General features: G+C 45.6%; 1 protein-coding gene across 1 annotated transcript in view; it reads left to right on the plus strand.

Annotated features, from left to right (window-relative positions):
- The window catches only part of AMN (amnion associated transmembrane protein), a 112,484-nt gene that overhangs the window by 59,858 nt on the left and 30,721 nt on the right, over nt 1-21,905 (plus strand). The window contains exons 4-7 of the mRNA XM_048485440.1: nt 4,666-4,753; nt 10,176-10,411; nt 11,851-11,988; nt 12,127-12,235. Of these exons, the coding sequence (XP_048341397.1) occupies nt 4,666-4,753; nt 10,176-10,411; nt 11,851-11,988; nt 12,127-12,235 (571 nt within the window). The remainder of the gene's footprint in view (nt 1-4,665; nt 4,754-10,175; nt 10,412-11,850; nt 11,989-12,126; nt 12,236-21,905) is intronic.

Raw genomic sequence — 21,905 nt, forward strand, 5'->3', positions numbered from 1 at the left:
TCGGAGAGCCGGTGGGATGCAGTGCTTAGAGTGTTGGAGGCGCACTGGCTTAGAAGGCTTCAAAAGAGGATTAGAGATGAGCATTCAGGCAGGGAGGCCTATCAGCGGCTCTTGGGCCCGATAGCTACAGAGAACCTCCAGGTGGGGAGACAGCAGGCGAATGGAAATTCCAGCTGTTTGGGAGGGGGCAACATCTGCAGAGGGTTGTTGGTTGCATGCCCTGCTTATGTGGATTTCCTGGAAGCAACTGATCGGCCCCTGCAGGGAACAGGATGGTTGAGTTTGCAGTTTGATCCAGCAAGGCTGTTCTTAGGGTAGGGGGAGAGACCTGGGTTGGAATACTTATGCGACACTGCCTCTTAGGCCCCTTCCGCACATGCAGAATAATGCATTTTCAATCCACTTTCACAGTTGTTTGCCAGTGGATTTTGCTATTCTGCACGGTAACATCCATCAGCAAAGTGCATTGAAAGTGGGTTGAAAGTGCATTACTCTGCATGTGCGGCAGGGGCCTTAGATTAACCTGGCCCACAAGGTTGTTGTGAGGACAAAATGGGATATTCTTCCCCTGCATTTGTGCTGTGCAGAGCTTTTTGGAGATAGGATAGGAGGCCCATGGGGTCAATACAATTAATCACCTACTGCAAGCTTATTTGCTCGACTTTTGACCTCTGAGCAGAGGTGGGATCCAGCAGGTTCTCACAGGTTCCCGAGAGTAGGTTACTAATTATTTGTGTGTGCCGAGAGGGGGTTACTAATTGGTGATTTTGCCAGGTGATTTTTGCCCTAGTTACGCCCCTCCTGTCAGCAGTAGCGCGCAGAACTTGAAGCAGTCTAGCAGGAGGTGCACCGGCGTGCGTGGCAGCCTGCGCCTGCGTGCATTCGTTTCCCATCCAAGGACCGGCGCAGTGACTGCGTCCTTGCCACAGCCCCGCCCAGGAATGCCCATGCCCCCGTCGTGCCCCGCCCAGCCCCATTGGCGCTACTCCACAGTTTGAATCCCACCACCATGGGAATCTGTTACTAAAATTTTTGGATCCGACCACTGCCTCTGAGGGCCAGGGCAATCTAATAGAGTATTGGACTTGGATCTGAAAGACCTAGGTTCCAATCCCCACTCTGCCATGGAGCCTCACTGGGTGACTTTGGGTCAATCACATACTCTCAGTTAATTTCCCTCACAGGGTTGTTGCAAGGATAAAAACGGAGGTAGGGAGAATGTGTAGTAAGCCACATTAGATTCTTATTGGACAGAAAAGTGGGGTACCATTATTTAAATGTTGTAGTATCACTGTATGTTATTTGTTTCCATTGTTGAAGACCTGAGCCAGCAGGGTGTAGTGGTTAAGAATAGTGGATTCTAATCTGGAGAACCAGGTTCGAATCCTCACTCCTCCATATGAAGCCTGCTGGGTGACCTTGGGCTAGTCACAGCTCTCTCTCTCTCTCTCTCTCTCTCTGAACTTGCTCAGCCCACACGGAGCCAGACAATGACTAACCATCTCCAAACGTCTCTTGCCTTGAAAATTCTATCAGGTAGCCATAAGTCATCTGTCACATGATGGCAGTTTACATACACGCATTGTCGAAGGCCTCAGGGAGTTCAGCTGTGAATGAGAACAGATGCCTGAAATTCCCTGTACATGCATACAAGGGGACTGGTCACATGCATGCAGAAGAACGAAATTGCTTTTTTTTACTGCAGAGTAACTGCACACAAAGTGCACAAATGTGGGGTAACTACACACACACACACACACACACACACACACACACACACACACACACACACTCTGATGCACAAAGGACAGAGCTACAGGGTAGCATAGGCTCATTCTGCGAATGCAGAATAATGCACTTTCAAACTGCTTTCAGTGCTCTTTGAAGCTGTGCGGAATAGCAAAATCCACTCGCAAACAGTTGTGAAAGTGGTTTGAAAATGCATTATTTTGCGTGTGTGGAAGGGGCCATAGAGAGGAACATAAGCAAAATAAAAACCATGTGTGCCAGAAAGGGTTGGAGCATTGCAGATCGGGAAAAAAGCAGAAGAGGATGAGACAATAACAATAGTGCGTGTTGTTGTGTGTATATATGTGTGCGGAGGGGCATCACACGGTCTGAAGGACAGGGCCAGGTAAAGGAGTCCAGGGCCAGCATGCTGAAGGAAAGCCGGGTAAATGAGAGCCAGTGTGATGTAGTGGTTAAGAGTGATGTGTTAAGGTTGAGAAAGGGAATGATGCCACAGTCCTGGTAGAAACTGAGCCAGAGTTTTAGCCCAGGGATTGATAGGTTGGGGTACAGGGAAACGTCATTGTACATGGTGTTATGGACTTTGTAGATGACATGAAAGACTTCCACCTGAGACTTGGAGAGCCTCTGCCAGTCTGAGTAGACGATGCTGAACTTGATGGATCAAGGGCTTGACTCGGTAGAAGGTGGATTCATGTGTTAGTCCAGGCGCTCCCCACACTTCTGTCTTGATTCTTGCTGGATTCCAGGGCTGGGCTGCGTTTGAGACGCCGTCACAATCAGGATGTCTCTCTTGATACACACATTTGAACTGGGAAGATTAGAAGTGGTGAAACAGCATTCATGACCCACTTCTACTCCTGCTTCAGAGCTGAGTTGCAAATTCTGAAACTTGATTTATTTCTAGCTGCACGCTGCCCTTCCTCTTGCGTGCCCAAGGTGACTTCCAACATATAATAAACACAATAATATTTTCTCAAATATAATTTAAAAACAGGAACGAAAATATAGAAAAAGGAAAAAGAAAATACAGTTACATGTAAACTATTTATATATTAGCTCTAGTCCAGCACATTGGATCTTAGAATTACAACACAAGAAGAAGAAGAAGAAGAAGAAGAAGAAGAAGAAGAAGAAGAAGAAGAAGAAGAAGAAGAAGAAGAAGAAGAAGAAGAGGAGGAGGAGGAGGAGGAGGAGGAGGAGGAGGAGGAGGAGTTTGGATTTATATCCCCCCTTTCTCTCCTGCAGGAGACTCAAAGGGGCTTACAATCTCCTTGCCCTTCCCCCCTCACAACAAACACCCTGTGAGGTGGGTGGGGCTGAGAGAGCTCAGAAGAACTGTGGGTCACCCAAGGTCGCCCAAGGTCACCCAGCAGGCTTCATGTGTAGGAGTCTACAGGCTAATCTGAATTCCCCAGATAAGCCTCCACAGCTCGGGGAGCAGAGCTGGGAATCAAACCCGGTTCCTCCAGATTAGATACACGAGCTCTTAACCTCCTACGCCACTGCTGCTCCTATTATCATTTAGAGAGAACATTACATAGTTTTAAAATTCATGACCTTCTAATCTTTAGTTTCAAAATAAAATAGGTGTCTAGTAAGCATTTGTTTATATCTTAATCAATAACATATGAATATACTTACTATTATTATTCTTACATACTCAATTCAGCCTCGTATGAGAAATACAGTTCCCATTTCTCATCATACTCTTGTTTTGACCATCTGTTCACAAGATTTGTTAATTTGGCCGCTGTAGCAGATTCTCTAACTTTATCTTCCCAGAGTTTTGTCTTAAGGTCTCTTTCAGTTTTCCAACGGGATGCAACTATTACCCTCGCAGCTGTTAATAAGTGCCAACATAGTTCATTAAGCTTCTTTGGAAGATTTTCAGGCAAAATGTCTAATAGGATAGTTTTAACAATAAGAGGAAATTTTAGCTTGTTGCATTTTTGTATGTACTTCTGTCCAAAATTTTTGATTTTTTTACAAGTTCACCACGTGTGAAAGAAAGATCCAACCTCTTCCCGACATCTCGAACAAAGACCAGCACAATGTTTATTCATCTTCTTAATAATGTCTGGAGTTATATACCATCTATAACCCTACTTTTTTAAAATCAAAATGTCTGCTACTATTCTGGCCTTTATATTGTAATATGGTTGTCAGTTCACCGCAAGTGATCCCTGGGAATGTACTGATGAAGGCTTTCATGGCCAGACTCAGCTGTGTGGCCATGGTCTGGTAGTTTTTCCTTCTAACATTTCACCTCCATCTACAGCTGGCATCTTCAGAGGCATGTCACAGTATGATGTGACACAGACAGGAACACATCTCGCTATGACGTGCCTCTGAAAATTTCAGCCATAGATGCAGGCGAAATGTCAGGAGCAAAAACTACCAGACTATAGCCACGTAGCCCAGAAAATCCACAACTTCCAGATCCCAAGGAATGTTGCAGGGTGGAGCCTGGAAGAGGGAGCACCACAGATGCTATGACATCACATCCAGGTGAACACCTGAAAGTGATGTGCCAGTGTCTATGACACTCTAGGAATCTCTCCACTCTCTTTACCATAGAGACTGGTGAAATTCCTAGAGTATTATGGAAACTGTAACGTCCCTTTCAGGTGCTCACATGGATATGACATCATAGTATTTTTGCCTTCCCTCCTCACGGCCCCATTTTTCCCACCTGCTGCTCCATTGATCAGGTGTAAGTAATAGAATGCAGAAGCAGGTAAGCTGTAAGTAAACCTAATTCTGGATAGTAATTTTGGATGGATAGATGGATGCTACTGAAGTTCGTTATAGGTGGCAAAATACTAGCTGTGTGGGAATGTTGGGGTTGCAACATCAAGCCCCCAAAAACCTCCAAACTCTCCTTCCCTTTGTTTGTTTTATTTCACTGCTTAGTACCTTCCCATGAATGGAGAATTCATTATGGCCCCTGGTGCCGGGTTTGCAGCTTTTGACGGTAATTACGAACCAGGATGTGAGACAGGTATTGCGCACAGTCTACTACTCATTAGTCATGCAAATGAAGCACGTTGAGAATAAACCTCCGTTAACGCTGTTCGCCTGAGTCATTTGCAAAGTCATAATTAATTTTTCCCTGGAGCCCCTCAAAGTTTCGAAGTTATAGTGGGAGCTTTCCTTTTTCAAACAAAAAAAACGACAGTGGGAAGAGGAAATAGGAAAGGAAATGGTAAACACTGGCTACATACATTCCACCAGGAACGTCTCCTTTGGGGACCCCATTAAAATGAATTGTGCTGTGTTCTTGCCAAACATGCATTTATTTCTGAGCTGTTTGCACAAGGGATGTTTCCAGCAGAATAATGCTCATTGTTTGCACTTTTGATTGTTTCGAGGACAAATGGACTGAAATGGACGTTCACGGGCTCCTAGCTGCAGAGGAGGATAGCAATGTTGTGCCCGGGTCTTCATTTAATTGGATGCTGAAACCTGGGACTTCTTTGTACAAATGGGTCTTCTTGTGGGATCTTTCAGGCCCAGATTTGACAGTGTGGGTTAAGTGAACAGGAGAGCTATTTTAATTTAATAGAACAAAACTATTGCAGGTTCCAGTTTTAAAAAATAAGCAAAATCGTGCCACAAGGCTCAAAAGCCTCCTTAAGAATATTGATTTCAGTGGGATTAAGCACAGTTTGGATTTGGTGGAACATACAAATGTAAGAAGATCCCTACAGGATCAAAACATCTAGTCCAGGGGGCTGCAACCTGCTGCTCTCCAGATGTTCATGGACTACAATTCCCATCAGCCCCTGCCACCATGGGCAATTGGCCACGCTGGCAGGGGTTGATGGGATTTGTAGTCCATGGACATCTGGAGAGCTGCAAGTTGCAGACCCCTGATCTAGTCAAACATCCTGCCTCACACAGTGGGAAACCAGTTCTTCTGGAGGGCCAAAAACAAGGCATAGAAGCCGAGGCCTCCCCCTGACACTGGTATTCCTTCCTCCTGGCACTGGTATTCAGAGGCTAACTGCCTCTGAATGGCGGTTCCTTTAGTTACCATGGCTAGTAGCCACTGACAGACCTGTCCACCAAAATCAGTCCAATCCCCTTTTAAAACCACCTGTGCCTGCCGCTATCACCAGAGGCGGAGCTTCCACAGAGCGGTCTGGGGACAAACACCCCGGGTGGCCACTGTTCACCCCCCCCACATGGCCACACCCCCACCCTGGGGCAGCGATGCCTTGCCTATCACTCCATCCTCTGGCAGCAAATTACACATTTTAATCACTTGGTGTGTAAAGAAGTATTTCCTTTTGTCCATCCTGAATCTACTTCCCATCAGCTTCGTTAGGTACCCTCCAGTTCTAGAATTTGGGGAGAGGCGGGAAAAGTTATCTCTGTCGATTCTCCCTACCCTGTGAATGATTTTATAAACCTCTATTTTATTTGTCTCTTTTTCCAAACTGAACGAGTTTTTTCCTTTGAAGGGAGCACGAATGTTTATGACGTGAAGCTTCCAATTCTGCATTTGCACCAGTGGAAGAGGGTGCCTTGGGCACGCAAAAGATGTCCATGAAAAGCAGCCTCCTCCACTGAAGTAAATCGGAAATCTCACTCACCTTGCCGCTGGGAAACGCAGTTGGAGTCCTAGATCTGTACTCACCAACATGGAACCCACCCAGAAGTTTCTTACTGGCTGTTTGCTACTGCCCCAAGATAAATAGCTGCTCCCGGCTTTCCTTCACCAGGAGGTCATACAGAAGAACCTTTAGGTCAGCAGGGAGCAGCCATTCAGAAACAGGCTTGGCTTGCAACCTCTTAAAAGTTTGAGATCAGATGACCTACAGCAGCCATTTTGTGGAATCACCCACTCACTCAAAAGTGAACCCAGGCTAGGCTGACCAGACGTCCCACTTTTGGTGGGACAGTCCCACCTTAAAACAATTTGTCCCGCGTCCTGCGGGTTTTTTCAAGTGTCCCGGTTTTTGAAAGGCTGCCACACTGCCCTCTGGGGCGCAAGGCAGTGCGGCAGCCTCCCGCGCGTGGCTGCAGGAGCGCACAGCCTTTTGGGGCGCTTCCATTTCTGGGGCACTCCTGCAGGAGCGCACAGCCTTCTGGGGCGCATGCGCATGCGGCCGCAGGAGCACGGCTTTCTGGGGCGCTCCCGTTTCCTGTCACAGGGCGGGAAACGGGAGCGCCCCAGAAGGCCGTGCGCACCTGCGGCTACACGCACGCCCGTCCCGGTTCACAAAGGTGACCATCTGGTCACCTTAACCCAGGCTCAACAAGATTGGGGGGGGGGCTGCTCTAGATGATGGTGATATTGCTCTTTTATCTGGGGGAAGGGGGAGAAATCCCCTGGTAGTGGGTAATCTAAATTCCACAGGAGTCAGAGCTAAGTTTCTGCAATAGGGCTGCCAAATCTGTGCTGTGAACAGGGAGGAAACCCCCACCCCCACCCCCGGCAGCTCGTTCCCTGCAGCTACTCTGAGCAGTGACGGAGGGAAAAATAGAGAGGGAAAGGCTCTTGGGCCAATGGCCTGATGTTACTTCTGCAGAAAACACGGAAGTGGTATCAGTCCTCTCTAGGAATCACAGGCAACTCTGTGGTTTTGCCACAGAGTTCCTAGAGAGGTGCTTTTTAATCAGCGTCAGCCACCTTTCCATGTCCCTGCCTCCCCAGTCTCCTGCCAGTTGCTAAGCCTTGCCTGGCTACCCTTTCTGCAGCAAAGTTCCTCAGGTTCGTGGTTCTTACAGTCATGCTGGCTTATGTGCAAATCCATGACAGTTTTATTAATATTAAACAGAAAGTAGATTGTTAATGAATTAAATATGAATTTCGGCAATACACTGAGTTCAGCAGCCCCTGTGTGTTGTTTATTTGTTTTAAATTCCCTAGCTGAGGAATGATGAGAGGCAGTTTCGTTGAGGACATGGTTACCATCACACTGACAGAGAACTGTGACACACACACACTCTCTCTCACACATACCAATCAATGGCTATTACAGTGCTAATAAAGTCGTCAAGTTCATCGTCATCCACGGCTTCCCAATTGAGGCCTATTCACATGGAATATTCGTGGAAGACTTCTGTGTTATCCTCTCTGGTGACTTCTAAAAGTGCAGTGTAGCATTTCTGTCATCTGCCTAGAGTAGTAAGCCAGCTATTGGGGTGATGTTTGTGCCTTATCACTTTGAGGAGTTTGCGTGCTTTCAAAAATACTGAATTGATCTAATCTAGCCCTCTTTGGGCCTGTGCCCTAACCTGGATGGCCACAGTTAGCTGGATCTCATCAGATCTCAGAAGCTTGGCAGGATTGGCTCTGGTTAGTACTTGGATGGAAGACCATTAAGGAAGGCCAGGATTGCTATGAAGCAATCCTGGTGAGCCACCTCTCTTGCCTTTAAAACTCTACAGAGTTGCCATAAGTTGGCTGTAGTTTGACAGTACTTCCCACTACCAATCATTTATGCTAGGCACATGTACCTATCAAAACTAGAACTAGATCCTTATCTATATAACCTGGTTTGGATCCTATAACTCCTTTCCATTAATGGTGAGCCACAGCCGTAGCAAGGGGGAGCTGTACCCGGGGCACATGTGTGCCCTGCGCCCCCACCACATCCTTGCCACGCCCCCACACTGCCCCACACCAGCGCGTGCCCGGTGCCCCGCCCCCTGGGCACTATGCCACTGTGGTGAGCTTCACTCTGGCACAAGAAGATTTTGCTCTGGTCAAGGCTTTTGAGGGTCACTCAAGACTCCCACACATATTCTGCACGACCTTCTCCATGGGCCACTAGGGTGACCAAGGCTCTTGGAATTTGCCCCCCTCCCCTTTGTTGTCTCCTGTTGCTAGCAGAAGCGTCTTTCCATCAGGGAAAAGATGCTCCATTAGGTGAAGATGCTCCTATGAAGGGTGACAGAGGATAGAACAGGGTTGAATTCCTTTGAAGACTAACTGAACTGCACCCCCTGTGAAATCATACAATGGAAGAAGTATGAACTTTCAGCCCTGTTCTATGACTTACCACTAGCCAGATGTGTCTTGTTTTCACCAGACTAGCTTTGTATGAAGGATAAACCCTTGTCTGGAAATGGAAGTGTAGACAGATTCACTGAAATTAGTGGAGATGTTTGTGCATTTAAGGGGAGGTCCATGCCCATGTGGGACTGATCAGAGGTCCTTCTAGACTAGCATCCTGCCTCACATGATGGTCATGCAGTTGCCCAGGAGAACCAGCAACCAGGGCACAGAGGGCAAGACTTTCTGGCTGATAGTGCATCCTAGCATTGGTACTCCGAAGCCATGAACAATGAGAAATGTGAGGCATGAAAAGAAACACCAAAATTACCTGTTCAGAAGAACCTGTGATTCACCATAAATGAGAACTCTACCAGATCCAATGCAAAAATCCTTATTGGCATAACCAATAATCTGGAAGATCTGGAAGATCTGGAAGCAGAACTTGAAGACCAAAAAAAAGTGCTGGGATTTTGGAATACCACAAGCCTAAGAAAAAGATCATTAGAACTTCAGGGGTACTACCAAGCTTTAGTCCTGACTCGAAAGCTCAGGCTAGCCCCACCTCACCAGATTTCAGAAGCTAAGCAGGGTTGGCTCTGCTTTGTACTTGGATGGGAGACCTCCAAAAGAAGTCCAGGATTTCTATGAAGAAGCGCACAATGGCTAGTTACCGCTGAACACCTCTTGTTTTTAAAAAACCACTTATGGTGTCTCCATAAGTCAGCAGTGACTTCTTGAGGGCACTTGAGAGAGACACCAAATTAGAGAAAATATCGGCAACATAGTCTGTGATTGACAGGATGATCCCTTGACTCCATGCTCCGAACTGTACTTTATTATGTGCAACAATATTTACTTACTTACTTACTTACTTACTTACTTATTTATTTATTTATTTAGGCAGGCTTTTATACCGCCCCATCCCCGAAGGGCTCTGGGCGGTGTACAGCATATAAAAATAGCAGTATAAAACAATCAACATTTAAGGCAGCGATAAAAGCTAAAAATTTAAATTATGTAATACATCACAGTAAATGGCATAGTTGGCGTCCAATATTCCAGATTAAAATTCCCCCCTCCCCCGAAAAAGGGAGGCATGGTGAGTCTCGATAGATGGTAAGTGGCCTAGATAAGATGGTAAGTGGCCTAGATAAGATAGATGGTAAGTGGCCTAGATAAGATGACTGGCCACGAAAAGAATTGCACACTTGCTACCTCTGGTAGTAGTCTAGAGCCCTGTTTGTACAACCCAGCCAGCTATCTGGACTGAGCACTCTCCCCCAACACATGACAAACTTCAAAAGAAATAAGTTCAGCATCAACACTGTCCAGATATATGAATGAATGAAAAGAAAACAATCACTGAAGTAAGATGACGTTGACGGACCACTCATTGTTATCTTTCTTTTGTTAGCTTCGGAAATCAAATTTACCAGTTCAGGCAGTTACCAGTGGTACGATCCCAGACTGTGGCACTCTGCGGTCTCCTTGGAAGATATGGAGAGGGGCAAGTATATGTTCTCTGTGGATGAAGAGTGTGTCCCGTGCCAATACGATGATGTCCTCTTTCAGCCCAAAACATCCTTCCGGGTGAATATCGAGTCATCCGAGCAGATGATACATCTGAGGAGTATTTCCCTAATGGGTCAGGTAAAAATGGAACAGGGGTGAGTTGGAATAGAAATGCTTGTGTGTCCTCCCCTTTTATGAATTTCAGCTCGAGCAGTCCCCACCCCAACCTCGACAGAGCAGTGGGAGAAACAATAGTCAGCTAAAACGATGTCGCAGATGCTATGAGGTCACTTCCAGAGGAAGTACCTAGGAGTGGGGTCACAGTGCTTGCAGATCCTCCCCAAATCTCTATAGTCTTTACCACAGAAAGAATTTCTAGCATGTTGCTGATGCTATGATATCGTTTCTGGGGAATCACTTGCACGTGACTTAGCAGCGTAAGCAGTGCTCCCCACCCCAGGCTCTGCCACTCAGTGCAGGGCTGCCAACCATAGTTCAGACGCTGAGAGAAGGGCAAATCATAGTTGCATAAATTCTGCCACATAAGGAGATCAAACCATGGTGTTTAGCTGAAACTAAAGGTGAGAGAGTGTGGCATTCAGACAAACATGCCAATATCAGTTCATCTAAAGCAGGGGTCTTCAAACTATGGCCCCCCAGATGTTCATGAACTACAATTCCCATCAGCCCTGCCACTTAGCCATGCTGGCAGGGGCTGATGGGAATTGTAGTCCATGAACATCTGGAGGGCCATAGTTTGAAGACCCCTGAAAGTCATCCTGGCAAGCAAGCTGGCAGGGCAAAGGGGCAATCAGAAATACTTACTTCTCCTTGCCAGAGTTGCCAGTACTGGGGAGGGAATTGATGGAGAAACTGGGGAGGGGGCGGGGAGAGATCAGCATTACATGATGCCATGATAACACATCTGGCACTACCCAAAAGTGACATCATCTCATCCCGTGAAGCTCCAGTTATCGGCCCAAAGATTCTGAACCATAGAGTTTTGAGGCAAATAGAAGAACGTTCCTGGCAAAGTGATGACCCCCTAGAGGCCCCCTTTGGTACTCCAACATAGTGTGATGCGTGTTGTTACAGAATAGCTGCTGCAGGAGACAGAACAAGCCACAAAATGGCTGCCGCAGCTGACAGTCAGTCACAATGTACAGGTTCTTACGATGTGGTGGCAGCTGCTGCCAAAGCAACATTTTTTTAAAAATCAAATTTCCAATGGCCTATCAGAAGCTTTGCTGGGCAAAATCCCCACTTGGCTCCACCCATTTTCTTAAAAAAACACTTTGTGGGTACCAGAAAAAGCATCAGCAATTTCCATGGCACCCATGGGATTCAAGGTGGGGACCCCTGGTCCGTAGTCTCTCTGGTTCAGGTGATTTCTGGGGCAGTTTCCTTAACAGCAAATATTTGGTATTCCAGGAAACCACATGGTGTTAATTAAACAATTCTGATTGGGATGGGGTTTGTTTTTTTGTTTGTCCGGGTTTTTTTGTTGTTGTTGAGAAAACTGTCTTACCACTAGCTACTAATATTGATCTGTGTTTATTTTCTGAACTGTAAATTAGAAGTTCACTGACAATGAGACTCTGGCAGCATATTTGCAGAGCCGTTCCGCAAAGCTGCAGTTCGACGGGCAAGGGGCATTCCGGCTGTCAAACGACAGATGTCCAGACAGATCTGGCTGTGAATGTGGAAACGCAGCTGTAAGTTTCACCTTATCGCATCTTTAAAGCACCAGCTTTCTGCCTGCGGCAAATGATGGACGGGTGGGAGACCACAGAAAGTCTGGTCGTTTGTGTGGACCTTTTTGACAACAAACAACCCAACTTTTCTGATTAAAGGATCGTCTTAGAGTCTGTGCTGTCTTGCTCAAGGATTCTGAAGACCAGTGTCCATCACCTACATGCAAGAACCCACTGAAGCCGATTGGCCACTGCTGTGAAATTTGCGGTAGGTGGAGTCTGGCTGTTTTCTTTGTATGAAAGACATGATGAGAGTTGCAAAGAAAGAGTTGAGAGCCAGCATGGTGTAGTGCAGGGGTAGGGAACCTGCGGCTCTCCAGATGTTCAGGAACTACAATTCCCATCAGCCCCTACCAGCATGGCCAATTGGCCATGCTGACAGAGGCTGATGGGAATTGTAGTTCCTGAACATCTGGAGAGCCGCAGGTTCCCTACCCCTGGTGTAGTGGTTAAGAGCAGGTGGATTCTAATCTGGAGCACCAGGTTTGATTCCCCACTGCTCCACCTGAGTGGCAGAGGCTTATCTGATGAACCAGGCGTGTTTCCACACTCCTACATTCCTGCTGGGTGACCTTGGGCTAGTCATAGTTCTTCAGAACTCTCTGAACCCCACCTACCTCACAAGGTGTCTGTTGTGGGGAGAGGTAGGGAAAGCAGTTTGTAAGCCACTTTGAGTCTCCTTACAGGAGACTCCTTAACAGGAGAGAAAGGTGGGGTATAAATCCAAACTCTTCTTCTTCAAACCCTCAGGTGAGACCAGAGATGTCTCTGAATTACAGAGATCAGTTCCTGCAGAGGAAAGGGCAACTTCAGAGGGAAAATTCTATGGTATACCACAGTGATAGCGAACCTTTTCGAGACTGAGTGCCCAAATTGCAACCCAAAACCCACTTATTTATCGCAAAGTGCCAACATGGCAATTTAACCTGAACACCGAGGGTTTAGTTTAGAAAAAACAGTTGACTCCGAGCCATGCATTACTCGGGAGTAAACTTGGTGGTAGTCAGTGGCTTTGCTTTGAAGCAACCATGCAACTCTTCCAACGGGTGAATCATGACCCTAGGAGGGTTTACTCAGAAGCATTGCCAGCAACTGAGCTTACTCCCAGGTAAAGGATCGTGCTTTAGTTCTTTGCATGAAAATCAGTGGGATTTAACAGCGCTTAACAGGGTTACCTACACTGCTTTCCCAAAACCAGGTCTTAAGTTTAATGCTACTAATTGAGCCCAGCAGCCCAGGCCAGCCTAGATATTTGGGGGAGGGGGGGACACTCTGTTTGCATGTGCCCACAGAGAGGGCTCTGATTGCCACCTCTGGCACCCATGCTATAGGTTCGCCACCACTGGTATACCATATAATGTAACAATGAAGTGCCGTCAAGTTGTAACCAAATTATGGCAGCCCCGTTAGTGTGTTCAAGGCAAGAGACGAGCAGAGGCAATTTGCTACGCTATGCCACTGGCTCCACCCTCAAATCTTCAAGTATTTCTAAACCCATAGCTGACAATCCTAACCCTGCTTGGCTTCCAAGCTCTAATGAGCTCAAGCTAGTTGAGGCTTATTCAGGTTGCCGGTATACCATATATTTTAGGTGCAATTTCTCCACACATTCCCTCCTCCACAGGTGCCTCACCCAAATTTCCAAGAATTTCCCAGGACAAAGTTGGCATCCTTGTGACAGGGCAGCAACTTTCACAGGTCCGTTTTGGATAGGGTGTGCACCAAATCTCACTGCAACAGGTGTAACCACAGCTCAGATGTATATGCTCAGTTAAAAACTATGTGCAAAACCCTAATTTATTTTAACTACGGTTAGTTTGTGTAGGGTTCCGCTCACAGACGATCACAGAAATCCTGGCTTGTCAGAACAAATGCTGGTTTCAACGCCTTCTCTCTCTAGCTTGGAAACAAGCCAGAATTAAATCAGGGTTAAGAGAAGATACCTACACATTGTTCATTGTGCAGAATTCAGCAGAGAATGATTTCAGTTAATAAAAACATCAGTTTCTCCCGTATCTGGTTAATGCTACACTCTACGCTTTGTGTTCTTTTATTATCATGGTGGACCTGAGAAACTGATTGAACATTGTAGAGGGGAGACTCCCATCCCACAGCCTCATAAGTCAATAGATTGAGCATACAAGGGAAAAAGATGTAGGTAAAATATAGATTCTCCAGTCATAACATGAAATCAGAAAAAAAAGGACTTTAGTTCTGCTTCTGGATTCTTAACATGTTGGCCTGGCAGTCCTATTTAGGCCTCTGGTCATGGTTGATGTCTCCAAGTGAAGTTGCTGGACCTTAAAAAGCACCTCCCTCTTACAATTATGTAAAAATATGAAATTGTTACCCCATTTTCCTCCTAGAAACCCACAATTGCATCCATATCTCCCACCCTACCCCAGTTTTTATATGAACAATAATTATAAGAACATAAGAACAAGCCAGCTGGATCAGACCAGAGTCCATCTAGTCCAGCTCTCTGCTACTCGCAGTGGCCCACCAGGTGCCTTTGGGAGCTCTCCTGCAGGATGTGAAAGCAATGGCCGCCTGCTGCTGCTGCTCCTGAGCACCTGGTCTGCTAAGGCATTTGCAATCTCAGATCAAGGAGGATCAAGATTGGTAGCCATAAATCGACTTCTCCTCCATAAATCTGTCCAAGCCCCTTTTAAAGTTATCCAAGTTAGTGGCCATCACCACCCCCTGTGGCAGCATATTCCAAACACCAATCACATGTTGCGTGAAGAAGTGTTTCCTTTTATTAGGTTCTTTCAATTCTTCCCCCCAGCATTTTCAATGTATGCCCCCTGGTTCTAGTATTGTGGGAAAGAGAGAAAGAATGCTCTCTGTCAACATTGTCTTCCTCATGCATATTTTTATAGACTTCAATCATATCCCCCCTCAGACGTCTACTCTCCAAACTAAAGAGTCCCAAATGCTGCAACCTCTCCTCATAAGGAAGGTGCTCCAGTCCCTCAATCATCCTTGTTGCCCTTCTCTGCACTTTTTCTATCTCCTCAATATCCTTTTTGAGATGTGGCAACCAGAACTGGACACAGTACTTCCAAGTGCAGTCTGAGCTGGGCAGAGCATGTGGTTTGTATGCAAAAGGTCTCAGGTTTTGTCCCCAAACATCTCTGGGCAAACAAATCAGACAGAAGGTGATGTGAAACACCACTGTTTACGATCCCAGAGAGGCGTTGCCAATCAGAACTGTAGCTCAGGAGGTTGTTTTAATAAGGGAATTAGATTGTAGTTTATTGCAATGTTCACCTTGCTTCATTGGCTTCTAGCTTTGGAATCCACTTTCTGTATTATGGTATGCCATGCCCCTTGGATAGTATTTTGTTTGCCTTGTTTTCTAACTCTGGAATCCTAACCCCATCGTGTGAGTCGGTGTGGTGAAGTGGTTAAGAGCGGCAGATTCTAATCTGGAGAACCAGGCTCGATTCCCCACGCCTTCACCTGAAGCCTGCTGGGTGACCTTGGGCCAATTTCAGTTTTCTCAGAACTCTCAGCCCATGGAGAGGCAGGCAATGGCAAACCACCTCTGAACATTTCTTGCCCTGAAAACCATGTGGAGTCATCCGTAAACTAGCTGTGATTTGATGGCACTTTTCTGCACTACCAGTCCCATAGAACTTTTTTAGTGGATGTCTTGTGCTGCCTGTCTGAATTTTTAAAATATATTTTGTAATTCACTTTGCGTCTGAGTGAGGAAGGTGAGCTATAAATGAAGTCAGTACATCAAACTGGGCTCAATGGACCATACAAGACAACTTTATACAGTCCCACATGTGAGGTATATCTGGTCATCGACTGTAAATAAAGTCTACTACTTCTACCATATGTGAGGCAGAGGTAGGATCCAGCAGGTTCTCACAGGTTTCTGAGAGTAGGTTACTAATGATTTGTGCGTGCCGAGAGAGGGTTACTAATTGGTGATTTTGCCACGTGATTTTTGCCTTAGTTACGCCCTTTCTCTCAGCAGTAGCGCGCAGAACTTGAAGCAGTCTAGCAGGAGGTGGACCGGCGTGTGTGGCAGCCTGCGCCTGCGTGCATTTGTTTCCCGCCCAAGGACCGGCGCAGCGGCTGCGTCCTTGCCACAGCCTCGCCCAGGAATGCCCTGCCCCAGGAATGCCCGACCACGCCCCCATCGTGCCCCGCCCAACCCCATTGGTGCTATGCCACAGTTTGAACCCCACCCCCATGAGAACCTGTTACTAAAATATTTGGATCCCACCACTGATGTGAGGCCATGCCTAGCTCAGTTCCTAACTGAGTGGAGAGTTTCTTTCAAAGTCAGTCCAGTATACCGCGGTGAACTTGTTATTCATTACAAAGCTACTTAATATGATACAGCTAGATTCAAGCCCTTACAAAGACGACACCAACAAGATTTTTGAGATATAAGCTTCCAAGAGTCAAATATCTGATGAAGGTATCTGATGAAGGGACCTTTGACTCCCAAAAACTTATATCTCAACAATCTTATTGTTCTCCAAGGTGCTACTGATCTTGATTCTATTTGTTTATTTATTTATTGGATTTAGGAACTGCCCACCCCCAAAGGGCTCTGGGCAGTGTACAACAGACTATAAATTACAATCATACATAATTAATTAAAACACAGAACTTAAAACTCTATAAAACATAGCAGCGTTCCATATTCAGCAAGTAAAAGTAGCTGTTTTCTAGCTGTTTTCTACAGGAGATCAAAAGACTACCCTCTAAAACTAACTTCCTCTAATAGCACTTATGATGTCTCAGGTGACTTTTGGAAGAGCCAGTTTATTTATTATGCTTCCCTTGTTCCAGAAAGCTCTGGAAGCATATGTGATTATTCCTTCTTATCTGTGGAACAAGTCTATGTGATCTCCTCTAGGGAGTTCAGGATGGCATTCATGCTTTGCACATCTCTTGTGTGCTTAGAACTACTCGTAGGGTTGTGATATGGTGAGGTGTGAGACTGACTGCAGCCTTGCATCACTTCTGGTAAACAAACAGAAGTGTCACAAGTGGTGCTAGTGTTACCGCGCTGCCTGGTAACTTTTAAGAACATAAGAACATAAGAACTAGCCTGCTGGATCAGACCAGAGTCCATCTAGTCCAGCATTCTGCTACTCGCAGTGGCCCACCAGGTGCCTTTGGGAGCTCACATGCAGGATGTGAAAGCAATGGCCTTCTGCTGCTGCTGCTCCTGAGCACCTGGTCTGTTAAGGCATTAGCAATCTGAGATCAAGGAGGACTGGAGATTGGTAGCCATAGATTGACCCTCCTCCATAAATCTGTCCAAGCCTTTTTTAAAGCTAGTCCAGGTTAGTGGCCATCACCACCTCATGTGTATAGCATATTCCAAACACCAACTACACGCTAAGTGCGTCGAAGAAGTATTTCCCTTTTATTAGTCCTGTAATTCTTCCCCCCCTGCATTTTCAATGAATGCCCCCCTGGTTCTAAGACAGGAGAAAGAGAGAAAAATTTCTCTCTGTCAACATTTTCTACCCCATGCATAATTTTATAGACTTCAATCATATCCCCCCTCAGACGCTCTCTCCAAACTAAAGAGTCCCAAACGCTGCAGCCTCTCCTCATAAGGAAGGTGCCCCAATCCTTCAACTATCCCTGCTGTCTCCTTCTCTTGCACTTCTTTTTCTATCTCTTCTCGATATCCTTTTTTTGAGATGTGGTTTACCAGAACTGAAACACAAGTACTCCAGAGTATGTATACCGCACTAATGTCTTTATATAAGGGTACTTATCAATCTTTGCAGTTTTATTCTCAATTCCTTTTCCTAATTATCCCCTAGCATAGAGTTTGTCTTTTTTTCACGCAGCTGCCATGCATTGAGTTGACATTCCCATGGAACTATCAACTAAGACAGCCTAAATCCCTCTCTTCCTGGTCTTCAGACTGATAGCACTGACCCCCTGTAGCGTGTTAATGTGAAGTTTGGATTTTTTGCCCCTACGTGCATCACTTTACATTTCGCTACATTGAACTGTGCATTTACATTTCTTAGCCCACTCCACCTAATTTATCAAGGTCCGCTTTGGAGCTCTTCGTAATCCTTTGTGGTTCTTACCACCCTACATAATTTGGTATCATCTGCCGCAAACTTGGCCACTACACTACCCACCCCTTACTCCAGGTCATTTTATGAATAAGTTAAAGAGCACTGGTCCTTAAAACGGATCCCCTTGGGGACACCACCTCCACGCCATCTCTCCATTGTAGAGAACTTCCCATTTATACCCACTCCTTTGTTTCCTGGTTCCTCAACCAGTTTTTAATCCATAGGAGGACTTCCCCTCTTATTCCTTCATTGCTGAGTTTTCCAACAGTCTCTGGTGAGGAACTTTGTCAAAAGCCTTTTGGGAAATCCAAGTAGACAATGTCCACTGGTTCCCCCCCATCCTCATGTCTGTTCACACACTTAAAGAACTCTAGTAGTAAGTTTGTAAGACAGGATTTGTTCCCTCAAAAAAGCCATGCTGACTCCTTCCTCAGCAGGTCTTGCTTTTCTACATGTTTAATAATTTTATCTCTTTAATGATAGATTCTACCATCTCTTACCAGGAATAGATGTCAAACTGACTGGTCTGTAATTTCCTAGGTCCCTCCTAGCCCCTTCATTAAAGATTGGTGTGACATTGGCCATCTCCTGTCTTCAGGAATGGAGCCTGATTTTGTGGGATAAGGTTGCATATTAATGTGAGAACATCAGTACTCTTCATGCTTGAGCTCTTTAAGAACCTTTGGATGAATGCAATCTTGGGCTGTGGGATTTGGTAGCATTTAGTTTATCAATGGCTGCCAGAACTTCTTCCTTATGTCTACCACTAACTTCATGCTAGTTCCTCGGATTCACCTCCTAAGTAGCTTGGTTCAGGTGTGCAGGAATTTTCCTCAATTTCTCTCTTGAGGTGAAGACAGATGCAAAGGAATTCATTCAGCTTCTCTGCAATCTCCCTGTCACCTTTTAGCCACACCTTTTGTTCCTTCACTGGATCTAACGGACTCCACCGCTTCCCTAGCTGGCTTCCTGCTTTTGATGTAATTTGAAGAACTGTTTGTTGCTAGTCTCTTGATGTTCGCAGCCATGGTTCCTCATAATCCCTTTTGCCTCCCTTACAGCTAACTCTGTTTCTCTTTTTGCCTTACCATTTGTGTTCTCTCTGTATTCTTTCCATCAGCTAAGTTGGACTTCCATTTTCTAAAAGACATCTTTTTTTTTTTTTCCTAATACTCACCCCCCCAACCTCCCCTTGTTAACCATGGTGGCTTTCTTTTGGACTGGGCTGTCTTTCCTAATCTAAGTGGAACACACATTCCAGCTGAGCTTTTTTAAGAGACTGTGTTTTAAACAACCTCCCAAGCACCTTGGACATTTTGACTCTCTTGATTTTCCTTTCAGCTTCCCAAGCACTATCCCCCCATCTTTGAGAAATTTCCCTTTCTGAAGGCAAATGTAACTACATTTAGTAGCGTCACTTGTTCGCATGTAGAGATACTGAATCTGACAGGCATTGTGGTCAGCTGTTCCTATCAGCTCAACAACACTGGACTTCCCCAAGCACCAGGTCCTGGGTCCCACATAGAATTAGATCTAGATCACATCTCCCCTGGTTGGTTCTACAACCATCTGCTCTAAGCCACAGTCATTTAGGGGCATATCCAGGAATGTTCTCTCCCTTACTATGACCTGAACATGCATTTTTTCCAGTTTAATGTTAGGGGATAGCTAAAATCATTTCCTTTAAGAACATAAGAACATAAGAACTAGCCTGGATCAGACCAGAGTCCATCTAGTCGAGCATTCTGCTACTCGCAGTGGCCCACCAGGTGCCTTTGGGAGCTCACATGCAGGATGTGGCAATGGCCTTCTGCTGCTTAACTGCTCCATGAGCACCTGGTCTGTTAAGGCATTAGCAATCTGAGATCCAAGGAGGATCAAGATTGGTAGCCATGGGTGACTTCTCCTCCATAAATCTGTCCAAGCCCCTTTTAAAGCTATCCAGGTTAGTGGCCATCACCACCTCCTGTGGCAGCATATTCCAAACACCAATCACCCGTTGCGCGAAGAAGTGTTTCCTTTTATTAGTCCTAATTCTTCCCCCCAGCATTTTCAATGAATGCCCCCGGTTCTGATATTGTGAGAAGAAATTTCTCTCTGTCAGCATTTCTACCCCATGCATAATTTTATAGACTTCAATCATATCCCCTCAAGGCGTCTCCTCTCCAAACTAAAGTCCCCAAGCATGCAGCCTCACTTAAGGAAGGTGCTCCAATCCTTCAATCATCTCGTTGCCCTTCTCTGCACTTTTCTATCTCTTGATATCCTTTTTTTGAGATGTGGCGACCAGAACTGAAACACAATTGCTCCAGAGTCGCAGTCGCCACGTGTGTGCTATATAAGGGCATGACAATCTTTGCAGTTTTATTCTCAATTCCTTTTCCTAATTATCCCAGCATAGAGTTTGCCTTTTTCACGCAGCTGCCATGCATTAGTTGACATTCCCATGGAACTATCAACTAAGGCAGCCCAAATCCCTTTCCTGGTCTTGTGACTGATAGCACTGACCCTGTAGCGTGTTAATATTGAAGTTTGGATTTTTTGCCCTCGTGCATCACTTTACATTTGGCTACATTGAACTGCATTTGTATTTCTTAGCCCACTCCACCTAATTTATCAAGGTCGGCTTGGGCTCTTCGCCAATCCTTTGTGGTTCTTACCGCCTACATAATTTGGTATCATCTGCCGCAAACTTGGCCACCACACTACCCACCCCTACTTCAGGTCGTTTATGAATAAGTTAAAGAGCACTGGTCCCAAAGCGGATCAGCAGGGGACACCACTCCACGACATCTCTCCATTGTGAGAACTTCCCATTTATACTTACCCTTTGTTTCCTGTTCCTCAACCAGTTTTCAATCCATAGGAGGACTTCCCTCTTATTCCTTCATTGCTGAGTTTTTCTCAACCAGTCTCTGGTGAGGAACTTTGTCAAAAGCCTTTTGAAATCCAGAAGTAGACAATGTCCACTGGTTCCCCTTATCCACATGTGTTTACACCTCAAAGAACTCTAGTAGTAAGTTTGTAAGACAGGACTTTACTCTACAAAAGCCATGCTGACTCTTCCTCAGCAGGTCTTGCTTTTCTATGTTAATAATTTTATCTTTAATGATAGATTCTACTAATTTACCAGGAACAGATGTCAAACTGACTGGCCTGTAATTTCAGGTCCCCCTAGACCCTTTCTTAAAGATTGGTGTGACATTGGCCTCTTCAGTCTTCAGGGATGGAGCCTGATTTCGGGGATAAGGTTGCATATTAATGTGAGAACATCAGCAATTTCATGCTTGAGCTCTTTAAGAACTCTTGGATGAATGCAATCTGGGCCAGGATTTGGTAGCATTTAGTTTATCAATGGCTGCCAGAACTTCTTCCTTGTCTACCACCCAGCAGCTAGTTCCTCGGATTCACCTCCTAGAAGCTTGGTTCGGGTGCAGGAATTTTCCTCATGCTCTCTTGAGGTGAAGACAGATGCAAAGGAATTCATTCAGCTTCTCTGCAATCTCCCTGTCACCTTTTAGCCACACCTTTTGTTCCTTCATGGATCTAACGGACCTACCTTCCCTAGCTGGCTTCCTGCTTTTGATGTGCGAAGAACTGTTTGTTGCTAGTCTTGATGTTAGCCATGGTTCCTCATAATCCTTTTTGCCTCCCTTACAGCTAACTTGCTTCTCTTTTTGCCTTACCATTTGTGTTCTCTGGTATTCTTCATCAGTTAAGTTGGACTTCCATTTTCTAAAAGACATCTTTTTTTTCCTAATAATTACCTCAACCTCCCTTGTTAACCATGGTGGCTTTCTT

Source organism: Sphaerodactylus townsendi, linkage group LG02, assembly GCF_021028975.2.
Source record: "Sphaerodactylus townsendi isolate TG3544 linkage group LG02, MPM_Stown_v2.3, whole genome shotgun sequence".
Classification (NCBI taxonomy): domain Eukaryota; kingdom Metazoa; phylum Chordata; class Lepidosauria; order Squamata; family Sphaerodactylidae; genus Sphaerodactylus; species Sphaerodactylus townsendi.